Source organism: Sebastes fasciatus, chromosome 6 (genome assembly GCF_043250625.1).
Source record: "Sebastes fasciatus isolate fSebFas1 chromosome 6, fSebFas1.pri, whole genome shotgun sequence".
Lineage (NCBI taxonomy): Eukaryota > Metazoa > Chordata > Actinopteri > Perciformes > Sebastidae > Sebastes > Sebastes fasciatus.
Genome location: NC_133800.1, coordinates 9,911,390 through 9,925,664, shown reverse-complemented (window position 1 = coordinate 9,925,664; position 14,275 = coordinate 9,911,390). Strand labels below are relative to the sequence as shown.

Sequence of the window (14,275 nt, the reverse complement as noted above, 5' to 3'; positions counted from 1 at the left end):
CTCATTCAATGCAAAACATACACCCATTATCCACATCACACACAAACACACACACACACACATTCTTCATCCTGCTTTTATCCCCTTGTGTTGTTTTGTTTTGTTTTGTTTTTGTACTTTGTAATTTGTCTTTCTCTGTATAATATATTTTGGTCTTTTTTATATATGTCTCTGCATATGTCTTCACATGTTTTGTAATCACTTTATAACACAAAAAAAAAAAAAAAGTGTGAACTTCTGTTGGACTAAATCAGCGTTAAACTGCTATTCTATGAGGCACCTTAATACATCCATGTGAGGCACCGATAGCTCTTCCAGGAAGTAGCCCCCTCCCTCAGCAGCTATAGGCTCTCTGTGAGACCGTCTGAGTCAGTTAGTGGCGAGATTAGGCGTCCTCGCTCTGGCCACGCCCACATTACCGCTGTCGCCTAGGAAACGGGGCGTGGCCAACGCGCTAGTGAAGCAGGTGACCGACGTGATTGGCTGAAGTGTCGGATGATGTAGTAGCGTTCCATCATGCCATCGTTCCATCGCTCCTCTAGTGAGCTGCATCCAGGGAGCCGCTCCGTGAGTCGGTGAGACCGGGAGGCTGCTGGGATCTATAGGCACCATCATCATCTTCATATACCTCTCTCTCAATAATCACTCTACCTACCCGCTCCTCAGGTAAGGCAATATTACCTTCTTCAATTAAACATTCATTTTATGACAATTGAGAATAAACATATGGCCTGTAATAGGCTGAATCCAGCCTGGGTCGTGCACCGGGTAGCCAAAAGTAGACGCAACAAAGCCGCTCCGCTGACGCATCCAGCAGACAGAGATCTATACTGGATAACTCTCTCCTATAGGAGATAGACTCAAATAATATGGAGGAAGGAAGAATTTATAGGCTATAGCCTATTAGTCTTATTTTTATTATGGAGTTTGTCTTTAGGGAGTGAGTACTTTTCAGTGGTCAGGTGTAATCTGCTTAATTGATGCAGTTAAAATGATGTTATCTAATTTAAGAAAATAAACTATTTAAAGGGGAACACCAACTAAATTAATGTTATCTCCATGACTGAGGAAAGTTCAGTGAATATTAGTGAACATTTTTCGAATATGTTTTTGAATATGTAAATCAAGGCATCAAGTGTTGACATTTTTCTTATGCTTTTCATTGTATGTAAATACTACTTGTTTCTGACTGTCCTCTTGTTGGTATGATCATTCTTTTTCTTTATTTTTTCTTTGATTTGTTTTGTATTCTACATGTTCGAAATACATTTTTAAATTAAATTAAATGAATGAGCTCCTCTCTCTCAAAGACCAGAGAATTAGTCTCAAACTTGTGATGTCATCAAGTATTTATTTATATATATTTTTTAACCCAAATGAGTTTTATTTTGTTGTATCTTGTTCCCAGTTGTGAAACAGATCTAATTTACCCATATGATCAGAACATTCCCCTGGGTTCTCTGAGTGTTATATATACTCATTGTACTCATTGTCTTTTGAGCAGCTATAGTTTTTGGATTTGGGAGATTGAAAATGGGGCGTAGTTCCCCTTTAACGTTCATGAAATGTATAGGCTACCAGTCAAGAATGAATTTATTCCTCTCAGTTAAATTTATGATGATTATTATAGTTTAGATTTAGCTTCTCGTTGGCCTATCCCTTCAATCATACTCATGTTGGAAGTTTTAAATCATTCCCTGCTTTGGCTATAGATGTCTTGGCCAACCTGGCTACTTTTGGCTGTGTGACAATATTCTCCCTGGCATGTGTCTCTAGTCACAGCAATGATTCAATGGTTTTTACCAACCACACCATAATATTGCAGTATAGTTTGATGAACGCGGAACTGAATTGTCATTAAGTTTTCTGGCAATACACAAAATTAAAAACAACTCTCTAACATCATTTGTGTGGAAGGCATTTAAAGTACATAGACTCAAGGTTCATATCTGAATATAAAGAGTGAAAGGTCAAACTGAAGAACAAATCAATAAAAGTTCTGTCCTGCATTCAAAGTTGTGTTTATGTGAAAGCTGAAAGTATTAATAAAAGATAATAATGAATATAAAATTAGGTATTCATTATGCAGAATGTTTGTTTAAGGATTATCAGTTTAACTGGATTATTAATAATAATATTAATGCATTAACATGAGGTGCAACTAATTTCAGCTATACATTGTTGGAAGGTTTAAATAATAATAACATGTTTTACAAGGTGATTGTATGTTTTGTTTGAAAAATCTGTAAAGTATCTGATGATGGTTGCTGTCAGATAAATGAGTAAAAAGTGCAACATTTCCCTTTGAACTTGACTTGTGGAGTTTAGGTATAAAGTAGCATAAGATGGAAACACTCAAGTAAATAATATACTGTATACATATACTATAATTCCCTTTGAAAAGTGTAGTAGATTTTTTTACTTCCATTGTGGTTGTGTTTCCTATGATGAATGACACGTCCTGCTCACAACGTGAATGCTTTTTGTTCTCCACGTGTTGTTATGTAAAGGTGTGCAGCAGCAGTCACTTCCAGCTTCTCTCAGCTCACATTCCTCTACTTGTGTTATTTGGTAGCTCTGCAACCATGCTGACCCGTCTGTTCCGTATGCACGGCCTCCTGGTGGCCTCCCACCCCTGGGAGGTGATCGTTGGCACGGTCACCCTCACCATCTGCATGATGTCCATGAACATGTTCACCGGCAACGACCAGATCTGTGGCTGGAACTTCGACTGCCCCAAAACAGAGGAGGTGAGTGAGAATATGAGAACGAGAATATGTCAATTATCTGTAGCAGTGTGTCCACCACACAATGTAAAGTCGGCCACCGAGCTAATTTGAAAGCGCCTCAACACTTGCAATTCAGATTATATGTCACACTTAAGTAGTGATAGTATATGAATACTTTTACTAACCACACAGCTCTTACGTAGTGCCCTTATCTCCAATCAGAATTTGTATGGATATTCATGACCAATCGCTTTTATCCCTTACCTAACCATACATTTTTAAATGGTTCATATTTTGTTACACTTTGTTTAGCTCTTTTTTACTGTGTTAGCTGATGCTTCTTGTTTTTTGCACTATCCCCTTTGCTGCTGTACACTGCAAAGGAATATCTTATCTTATCTTATCTTATCCTAATCGTTGACCTTGCCACTGATCAGATTTCTCTCTCTTTTTACAGCAAATTCTGAGCAGTGACATCATCATCCTGACCATCGGACGTTGCATCGCCATCGTTTACATTTACTTCCAGTTCCAGAACTTGAGACAACTAGGATCCAAATATATTTTAGGTAAAATATTGATGAGATGTTTAGAAGACGCTGTGGATCTCTTGACTGTAGAGGGTTTTTATAACTAGCTAGCTAATACACCTCATCTACTCTCTTGCAGGCATTGCTGGCCTTTTCACCATATTCTCCAGCTTTGTGTTCAGCACAGTGGTCATTCACTTTCTCGATAAAGAGCTCACAGGCCTCAAGTAAGGACACACTCTGCGTGCATGCATGCTGTCCTTTTCTTACCAGCACCTCTGGTAAAAAAAACTCTAGCTGATTGTTCTGTTCTGTCCTCCAGTGAGGCTCTGCCGTTCTTCCTGCTTCTCATCGACCTCTCCAAAGCGTGCGCCCTCGCCAAGTTCGCCTTAAGCTCCAGTTCTCAGGTATGAAGAAATGTTCACTCATCAATACTGCAACGTTCCACATGTTAATTCACCATTAGCCTTGACTTCTATATTGCACTATAACTTTTTCAGGATGAAGTGAGGGAGAACATTGCTCGTGGCATGGCGGTACTGGGACCTACCTTCACTCTGGACGTCCTGGTGGAGTGCTTGGTGATCGGAGTGGGAACCATGTCAGGTACTTGCTGCCATTTGGAGTCCTTATGTCATTACACCATGACGTCACTGTTACAGAGGTGAAACAGGCTTTCAACTAGACAGAACAGCAAAACACTGTTTTCCAGCTTGCTGTTAAGTTACCCTTTAACCCTTTGAACCCCAAACAGTTTTAGGGCGTTTTTTTTTTTGCACCTCTCACATTTTATCTCACTGTAGCCTTGTTTTCACTGCAATGTATAAGTCCTACACCTCTATGGAAACAGCACAATCATGGCAAGAAGTGGAGAGAACTCTGAAATGTCTTTTGTGCAATATAACAGTTATAATGCCATAAATCATAAAAAAAAGAAAAAATGCAAGTTGAATTTCTTTGATCATTTAATTTACAAAAAATTTAAAAAAAAGACGGAATCTATATATACAACATTTTTCCGAGTGCCCACATGTGTTATCAATATTGGAAAAAAAATGAGGGCTCCACATGCACATGAAATATCACTATATTAAGCTTAGATTTGGTTCCTGACGGAAATGTTCGTCACACATGATCTGTTCAAGGACCGTGGGAAAGTTGAAAATCTGACGATAATGTCAGTGTTTTTACCGTTATTATGGCTATGATAAAGGGTGTATTTTAGTGATTTCTTTTTAAAGATATCATGCTTTTTGGGGGGTGTTGAGGACCTGTAACCCTCACTAAGATTGCATTATTTTGGTGAAGCAATGAGGTAAAGCAGTGAGGTAATCCTGGTGATATAGAGGCCACTTCTCACGTGACTTGTGAATGCCTGAGTGTCTGTCTTGTATCTTTCAGGTGTGCGGCAGTTGGAAATCATGTGCTGCTTTGGCTGCATGTCTGTCTTGGCCAACTACTTTGTGTTCATGACTTTCTTCCCTGCGTGTGTCTCACTGGTGCTGGAGGTAAGCGTGCAGTGCTTCATTGTATGTATGTGTGTGTGTAATGTGTGTATTAATGTCAGTTTGATTGACCGTGTTGTATTTGCTCATGTAGTTGTCCCGCGAGAATCAGGAGGGCCATCCTATCTGGCAGCTGAGCCACTTCTCCAGAGTGATGGAGGAGGAGGAGGACAACAAACCCAACCCTGTAACCCAGAGAGTCAAAATGATCATGGTAACACCCCTGTTTGCTTTATTTGTTTCTTTGTTTTTTCACTTGAACACGAGTGTGATGTCTAATCTCTGCTCCGTGTGCAGTCTCTAGGCCTGGTGATGGTTCACGCCCACAGCCGCTGGATCGCTGAGCCCTTGTCCATCAAAACCTCAATGGGCATCCCACAGGTCGGCATGGCGTTGGACCACCTCTCGCCCAGGAGGATTGAGCCAGAGAAACCGCTTTGGCACTTCTACCTCACCAGGTAAGGGCTGGTGATATGCTTGATTTTAACTCCATGTGTGTGTGTGTGTGTGTGTGTGTGACGGCTACCCTGCCTTTCCTGCAGTGCTTCGGAGCATTGGTTGTGCGTGTCCTCAGAAATGAATGCTATGCATCCACAAGACACAATTTAAGCTTGTGAACAGTGGAGACTGTATGTCAGGATGTGAAGTAAGAAGAGGCAAAAACTCCAACAACACTTGTCATTGACAGTCCAAAGATAGCGATCTAATTACCTTCTCTATTTTATGATGTCTTGAAGCCAATGAATTATCTTGTGTATTTCCAGATAAGAAATGATGTTACACATTGGCCTACTCACGTAATGACTTTGTTTCTGACACAGACACCATGAAGTCTGGAAATCACAAATAAAGAGAACATCAAAGTGTATATTTAAAGGTCCCATATTGTATAAAGTGAGATTTCCCTGTCTTTTGATTATAAAGCAGGTCTCGGTGCTACAGGATATAAATACTGTGAAAGTATCAAAACATTCAATCCATGAAGAAATGCATGCAGCCCGTATTCAGAAACAGTCCCTTTAAACGAGCCATATGAATTATACAGTGACCAGTAAGTGCCGATGCACTCTGAGTAGTTGACACACTCATTGTGCCGCCGGCTGACGTAACGCTATGCGGATAGTGACAGCGCAGATCGAAAAAGAAGAGATTTAATGAGTCATCATTGCGTCATATCATTGGGTTGCAACACATGCGTAGTAAATCTGGTCTGCACCCGCCGAAATTGAGCCAATAGCAACACACGAGCATAGCTCCAGTTACACTGCGCACGTGTCACACCCATGGATGTATAAAGAGAACTGGATACAGCATAGGAGGCGGGCTCCTGCTCATTCCTATGAATGCTGTTCAGTGGCGCGTGATGCCAAAATGGCTCGACTGCCGAGTGATAAAGTACCCAGATCTTCCGGCAATCTTCTGCATCCATTGGGCCTATAAAGCAGGTACTGCAGCGTTTTCCGTTAACCCTGCCTCCCAGCACACACACATTCATACACTGATGGCAGAGGTGCCATCCTGCCCATAAGGATCTAATCTAAATACTCATTCACACCGATGGCATAGCCTTCGGGAGCAATTTGGGGTTCATTATCTTGCTCAAGGACACTTCGACATGTGACCGGAGGAGCTGGAGGTTCTACCTCTGAGCCACAGCCGCTTGGTCATACATCATAAGAACATGTCTCAGTCTCTTTCAATAAGCCTTGGCGCCGATGCGGAAGACCAGAAAACGCTGACCGACTGTTTTTTGAACATTAAAGCATGTAAACATGTTCTAGTAGAAACCCAAAATATAAGTATGAACCTGAAAATGAGCATGATATATCTCCTTTAAGAATAAGGGACAAAAAAAACCCGAAACAGTTGGTAACCAAGGCCAGTCTTAGCTTTTGAAATCACTAATAGAACTTGTTCTCCATGTTGTTGTGCCTCTTCCCCTGCAGGATGATAACCATGGACATAGAGCAGGTGATCTGTCTGGGCTTGGCCCTGCTGCTGGCCATCAAGTACATCTTCTTCGAGCAGGTTGAGATGGAGTCTACGCTGTCGCTGAAGAACCCCATCACTATGTCTGCCCCCACCCTGACCCCACGACGGTCCACTGAGACCTGCTGCAGGAAGGAGCCATGCCCTCCCAGAGCCCTCGCCCCCGCCCAGATCGTGGCTGCCCCGGCACCTGCCAACAAGGCAGAGAGAGGTGCGTCAGTGCTCGGTGATGATGCTGTCGCAGATGCACTTGTGTAGCACTTGTGGTATTCAACTCTGCCTTGTTTCCCTAGATGAGGTTATCCGGCCGTTGTCTGCCCCGGCCGCTGATCCCCAGCCAAAGAGCATCTTTGTCATGGGGGAGGAACAGGAGGGGCTCAAGTCTGAGACCGATCAGCCGAGCCTCCCCCCGAAGCCCAGAGACCTGGACGAATGTGTGGCCATCCTCAACAACCCCGAGGTAAGACCGTTACACATAAACCCGTAAAACCTCCCGTTCACAGCCCATTACTCAGCTAACCTGAACGGTTACATCACCTCGACCCGGCTCCCAAAGGTGTCTGTTTCGGTCGTGGAGTCATATCCCACCAATAAGACTGCAGGGTTTTAGGCAGTTGTGTGATTTAACTACGTTGTAATGAGCTTAGTCACTCCACTCTCTCTTCGAGGCTGAACCAATTAGAGCGTGACGCCAATAGAAAAGACACTCACACTGATTCCTCTGGCTCTGTGTGGCCTCACATCTACTCAGCTCACCACTCTCAGACAAGACACATTAGGTCCTCGTCAAAGCAGATTTGAGATTTCATTGCAAGTCGAATCCAATTCTCCCACGCTGCCGCACTGGCACGTTTCTTCTAGTAAGACTTGTGAGATAAGAATATTTCAGTGGATAATAATGTGTGGACAGAGATAAACTGCAGAGACAATAAGCTAACACTTCAATTATTGCTAAGCACAACTATCATAGCAGGTAATGATCACTTTCAGTCTACAGCCAGTACAAAGATGTCACCTGCAGGGAGGCTAGATATCTTCAATATGAATTAACTGCTACAAGATGTGTTGGCTCTGATATTAAACACCACACACACCTCCCTTTGTCGCTAAAAGTTGCAGATTGATTGATGGATTGATGTCGTGATATTACTGGTTGCAATCGGTTGGTACTAGCTTCCGTAAGCACACGCCATATTTAGTTTTACAGGAAGAACAGATTTTTCGATATAAGAATACGAAGAAATTGATTTTTGTCATATTTTTTTTTATTACCGGGGATGTGATGTAAAAGGGTTAAAAATGCGTTTTTCACTTCATCTTACCTTAAAGTGAATTTCTAAGTAGAATCAGTGGCCACTGGTCTGACCAAGTCACTGCATGGTTGTGTCTCTTGCAGCTGGGGGCTGGTTACCTGAGTGACGCTGAGGTGGTGAAGCTGGTCAACTCCAAACACATCCCTGCATACAAACTAGAGGCCATGATGGAGAAACCAGAGAGAGGGGTTGCCATACGAAGACAGATGATATCCGCCAAACTTCCCTCTCCTTCTGCGCTCTCCACCCTTCCGTACACCGACTACGACTACACTAAGGTGAAGAGACACACACACACACACACACACACACTCAAGAGAGAGTGCAGTCCTGTCTGTAACCCTCTGCTTCGTTGTCAATGTTTACATATTTTTTTCTGTTTTCCAGGTTATGGGCACCTGCTGTGAGAACGTGATTGGCTACATGCCCGTACCAGTAGGCGTGGCTGGACCGCTGCATCTGGATGGGAAGCAGTTCCAGGTTCCCATGGCAACCACGGAGGGCTGCTTGGTCGCCAGCACCAACCGCGGCTGTCGAGCAATTGCTGTGAGTGTCAGATATATTGTTTTTCCAAAGACCCTGATAGGACAAGTACCAGGGTGGACAAAATAATTAAAACAGTCAAGAGATGAGGCTCCTTTTATCCACATCTGGCTTTTGACACAGTTGTTGTTGTTGTTGTGGAGTAGAAGCAGTGCAGATTTTCTTGACATTTTCAATCTGGACTTAAACTGTATTACGATCGTAACAATAATGTAACTTTCAGTTTGATGTAATTACGAAACCCAAGCTACTGTAGTTTCAAGAGTGTGCCAAGTGGTTTACAAAAATGAATGAGGTGGAATATAGGAAAAATATATAAATAAAAAAACCTACAGCAGCAGGGTTGCTTAGATGTGATGTGAGGTATATGGTATTTGTATTAAATAGAATAAACCATACAGAACCACTGATATGTTCCTCACATGTGGAGTGAGTTTTACTTCTTATTTACAAATGAATTATGAGGTACAAATAGGAGGCCATATATAGATAGAAATGTGTGATTTGCACTTAGGTTGACTGTGCTCACAAGAAAAATGACAGTCTTCCTCTTGATAGGGATGTCAGATCAGAAAACACTGTGTGTCATGGAGGGCAATGACAAATGAGTTTGGAGGACTTGTTGATCATTTGTAACCTCTTTTGTGTTTGATCCGTTTTGATTTTCAAAAAAGGAAGTTCTTTTTAAAAGTGGTGTTTCTATTGCTTGGTACTGCGAACACTGTGATAACCTGTACTGTATTTGACTTGTGGTCAGCTGGGAGGCGGAGCCAACTGTCGTATCCTGGCTGACAGCATGACTCGAGGACCCGTAGTGAGGCTGCCCTCCGCCTGCCAGGCTGCTGAGGTCAAGGGCTGGCTGGAGAGCACAGACGGGTTTCAGGCCATCAAAGACGCCTTTGACAACACCAGCAGGTAAAACATGAACCCTGACACGGACAGAACTAGAATTCAAAGTATGGGCTCAGTGTCCGTTGTGAGTCTACATGTCGTTTTTGTGTGAACGAGTCTGTACTTCCTTTTTGTGCAGGTTTGCTCGGCTCCAGAAGCTGCTGGTTGGTCTGGCTGGGAGAAATCTCTACATCCGCTTCCATTCCAAGACTGGAGATGCCATGGGGATGAATATGATCTCTAAGGTAACTGTTTCATAATGACTCTAGTAATGAGCTAGTCCTGACGTCCTTCATGGCCTTGTTTAAAGGATAATTATTCTGCCTGCAGGGTACAGAGCAGGCTCTGAGCAGACTGCAGCAGCACTTCCCAGAGCTGCAGGTGATTGCTGTCAGTGGGAACTACTGCACCGACAAGAAACCAGCTGCCATCAACTGGATAGAAGGCAGGGGAAAGTCTGCTGTCTGCGAGGCCACCATCCCCGCTAAAGTGGTCAGAGAGGTAGGAAGAGCCGGGACTGAGAGGGCAGCTTACTGTCCTTATTTTTCAAACTTTGTAAGGTTTTTACTGGCATTAACCAATTTAAAGGTGGACTCCATCTGCGTTCTTTTTTTTTTTTTTTTTTTTTGAAGAAAATTAATTTACAAACATTAAGGCATTGTAATCTAAACTCAATACTTCTAACATACAAGTGACAATTGGATAGGAAAGATAAAAACAATATAATAACAAAAATAAAAGAGGGTAGAAAATAATTAAAGGAACAAAAAAAGAAATGCATGAATAAATGAATAATAATAAGACTGTACTCTTCCATAGTAGCTCTAGGGGTCAACCTGGTTTTTCAAATGGCTGAACCATTACGCCCACTCAACCATTAGCAAAAAGCAGTGATGTAAGTTACCAAAGTAATCTAATCAATAAGCTTATGAATAATGTGAACGCCAGCACTAGCTGAGTCACTGTTAGCAGTTTGGATATAACTGAAAGGGTTAGTTTGGATTCTTTGAAGTAGGGTTGTATCTGCCATCTAAGTTACTGTCTTAATACACTGACTATGGATAAGGATATATGTAAAACTTTACCCTATATTTCTATAGCATATTTCAAATTTGAAAGTGCTTTACATGAGGTGAAAAAATACATTAGAATGGCATTTAAAAACACAGTGCCCTCCAAAGTTACAGTCTTGTTAGTACTTCTTTGTGTTACTATCCCTACGCTGCAGCACAGCGTCATGTTAGGAAGTGATCTTTTAAAGGTCAGTATGAACGAGAGGAATGACCACAGCAAGCAGAAATGGTTTCAATGTTCATATGGGCATGTGAGTGTTCTTTTTTAGACAGACTTGAAAGGTCTGTGATCCTATCCTTTAAAATATGTTTCATGCACAGCTCACGCTTGATTTTAAGGGCCCTTTCACACCTATACCTTGTTTGGTCCGAACCAAAATTACAGGGGTAAAATCAAACAAAATCAAACAGCCGAACCTTGGTCCGACGAAAAGAGGTGGTCTCAGTCTGTATCAAAGAGAGAAGAGAAAGAGAGACGGTGGATGTGCTGAGAGCAGACAGGTGTCAGACATGAGGCTTCCCTGGCATCAGGTCCAGCTGGATATACTAGATCTATGTCATGTTAAAGGCATGTGCATCTTTACAATGAACAGGACGGTGTGTACCGCTGGAGGTAAAAATAGCCCCGGTGTGAAGCTATGCAATGTGAAACCAAAACTTACCGGATCAAATGTATACAGTGTAACAAAAACACCACCCTAGGTTCAGACTTTAGGTGTGAAAAGGCCCTAAAAGACCTTACTAAATGTACACTTGTTCAATTATCCTTCAGTTAAATACTTTGATCTGTCTCACTAACATGTCCTTCACACAGAAGTTATCATTAGAATCATCCTATCTTATGTTAATATCAGCAAACTCATGTTCACTGCTTGTCGCTGCAGGTCTTGAAAACGACGACAGCAGCTCTGGTTGAGGTGAACATCTGTAAGAACCTGGTGGGCTCTGCCATGGCAGGTAGCATCGGTGGAAATAACGCACACGCAGCCAACCTGGTGGCTGCCATCTACATAGCCTGTGGACAGGTAAAGTAGTTCTCAGGAAATATTGTGCATCTGATTATTTCAATGTATTCTGGTGTTTTTCCTATGTTAATGTACGTGGCTGTGTGTGTGTGTTCTCCAGGATCCAGCCCAGTCAGTGGGCAGCAGTAACTGCATCACCCTGATGGAGGCGTCAGGACCAACAGGAGAGGACCTGTACATCACTTGCACCATGCCATCCATAGAGCTGGGCACTGTAGGAGGAGGAACCAGCCTGCCCGCCCAGCAAGCCTGCCTCCAGGTACACACACACACATGCAAGCACACACATGGGTGTCATGTTTCTATCACTGATCGATCGGAGTTGGAGCCGATAAATACCCGTGACTACTGAGACATTTGTCCCAGGAATTAATGCCGATAGACTTACATTCTTTTCCTTTAGATTTACCATAACCATTACTAGCCTAATCCTAAACCGAACCACTGACCCAAAAATCTGCTTTTTTCAAATTGGGGACACAGCTTTTGTCCCTAACAAGCCGTCCCCAATTAACTGGCCTTTAGTCCGAAATGTGGGCAATACATTACCTATAAGTTCAGTTGTTTCATGAATAATTAATGTTAATTCTGCCAAGCTTGGTGGCTCATGTATCACAATATATTTAGCTAATTTCCTGAAGTATTCATTCATGTTTGTGTACGTGCAGATGCTGGGCGTGCAGGGAGCCAGTCAGGAGTGTCCAGGGGACAACGCCCGGCAGCTGGCCAGGGTTGTGTGTGCCACCGTGCTGGCTGGTGAGCTCTCACTGATGGCTGCTCTGGCTGCCGGCCACCTGGTCAAGAGTCACATGACACACAACAGGTAAGAGCAGAGAACCATCTTTTACAGATTAACGTGAGTCATTTTTGTCGACACAAACATCAGAAAGATATGCCAAAGACTGAATTGCCATATACTGTACATTGCATACGGTGAGTTCTTTAACTGCTGTAAATGAGCTCAGAGACTTCCTGTCTCAGCACTCCATCGTAGCTATGCTCTTGACTTCCTGAATGCTCTGGCTAAGTGAGCTGGAGCAGCAAATCTAATTTTTACAAGAGCATATACATATAGCCTACATTGACACGTATCATACCATTTACAGCTTTAGCTGATTTGCCACAGATACACTTTTATAGAATAAGGAATTTATAACCAGTGTATATTTGACATACAGTGAGAAGGAATCTAATCTAACCTCAACCGTTCCGTCTGCAGATCCAAGGTGAACCTACAGGAGACTCCAGGAACGTGCACCACGAAAGCTGCCTGAGAGGCTGAGCGCAGCCCGGCCTCCTTCAGTGAGCCCAGGTTACTGGACGGGAGCAGTAAGCCCAGGACAATATGGACAATACTAAAGGGACTAATAATTCATCAAGAAAACAGACCTCAGATGTCTTCTGATTGCTTTCACAGAGACACCGAAGTGTCTTTTGACCAATCTCTATACTGGATATGAAAATCAGACTATTCTGTGGGAGTTTATTAATTTTCTGTATCTGTTTGTGTTTTTATGGGGGCTGGCACGGAGCAGAGCAGTTAACACTGTACATCTTTTATTTCCATATTTAAGAATGCTGTCAGCTTTTTTGGGGACAGTTGCCAAACGGAGCATTGTGAACAGACACAGTGAATGCTTTGGATTGTTGAATGTGTGTGGCCGTGCCGCTTACTGCAGATTCTGCATCATTTGATGCTTCATCAGCTAACAAGTAACGCATATTGTCACAGTTGTGAATGAGCCCACATAGTTCAGCAGTACTGCGAAGCGGCCCCGAGTCCTGGTTCAACCACAGTGAGACAGAAAGTTTAACCACCACTGAATTAATTGATATATGAATATTTGATTATCTGGATCCAAGTGGCACTTTAAAACAATGACTGCAACTTAAAGGCTGAGTTCATCTCCTGTACAGGTATGTATAGAACAGATGAGGTCAAAATCATGATTGCTTCCTTTAAAAAAGGAGGAGGGAGGATAAATAAATAATGCTACAGGTGCCTGTACTGCTAATGGGAGCATGCAACAAATCATTAACCCATTCATGTTGGGATTATTCTGTATAATCACCATAAAGAAACAAAACCAATGGCTAAGTTCACCTCTGCGCTGCATTTCCAGTACACTTTGAAGAACAGTGTTTTAGCCCAATTACTACAGATATGTGTGTGTTCAGGTACTGCAATATATCACATTGTGTCTGCTTTCAATCAAGACAAAAGTTATGTCACTGTGTGGTGACAGACTCTTCAAATCAGTCTGCATTTTAAAGAGCATGAGCGTGCCCCGTTGATGCTTCAGATGTGCTGTGGGTTAAATGAATTCAGTTATCGTGAGTCTTCCTGTTGTACAAGTGGATGGCAAATATTTTGGATATATTTTGTAATAAATACAAATGGACTTTAAAATGACAGATTGTACTGTTTTGATTAACGCCTTGTCGTGGATTGCACGTAAACTGAAATATGGAATTTACGGTAACGTGACAGTAAATGCACCGTTGGCCTCGACACTGAAGAGCTGAGGTTCATGTCAGCAGCTGATCCATCTCTCAACTCAGTGTTTGTATCTAATCTGTGAAGCTTCCTCGTGTTGCCTGTAACGTGAAAACTACAGGCAGAAGCTTCATGTAGCATGGTTCCACTGTTCACAGATTATTGATTACCACTGACTGC

The 14,275-nt window shown here is 42.5% G+C and overlaps 1 protein-coding gene across 1 annotated transcript; it reads left to right on the top strand.

The window, feature by feature from the left end:
• Positions 1–524: 524 nt before the first annotated feature.
• Positions 525–14,011, top strand: hmgcra (3-hydroxy-3-methylglutaryl-CoA reductase a). Its single transcript, XM_074637538.1, has 20 exons — positions 525–666; positions 2,576–2,750; positions 3,187–3,298; positions 3,399–3,486; positions 3,582–3,666; positions 3,760–3,865; positions 4,661–4,767; positions 4,859–4,978; positions 5,062–5,222; positions 6,711–6,964; positions 7,047–7,213; positions 8,150–8,344; positions 8,454–8,612; positions 9,367–9,524; positions 9,640–9,745; positions 9,831–10,001; positions 11,458–11,598; positions 11,699–11,857; positions 12,267–12,421; positions 12,818–14,011. Exons 2-20 carry the CDS (start codon positions 2,586–2,588, stop codon positions 12,870–12,872), a joined length of 2,664 nt encoding a protein of 887 aa, XP_074493639.1. The 5' UTR covers positions 525–666; positions 2,576–2,585; the 3' UTR covers positions 12,873–14,011.
• The last annotated feature ends 264 nt before the right edge of the window (positions 14,012–14,275 follow it).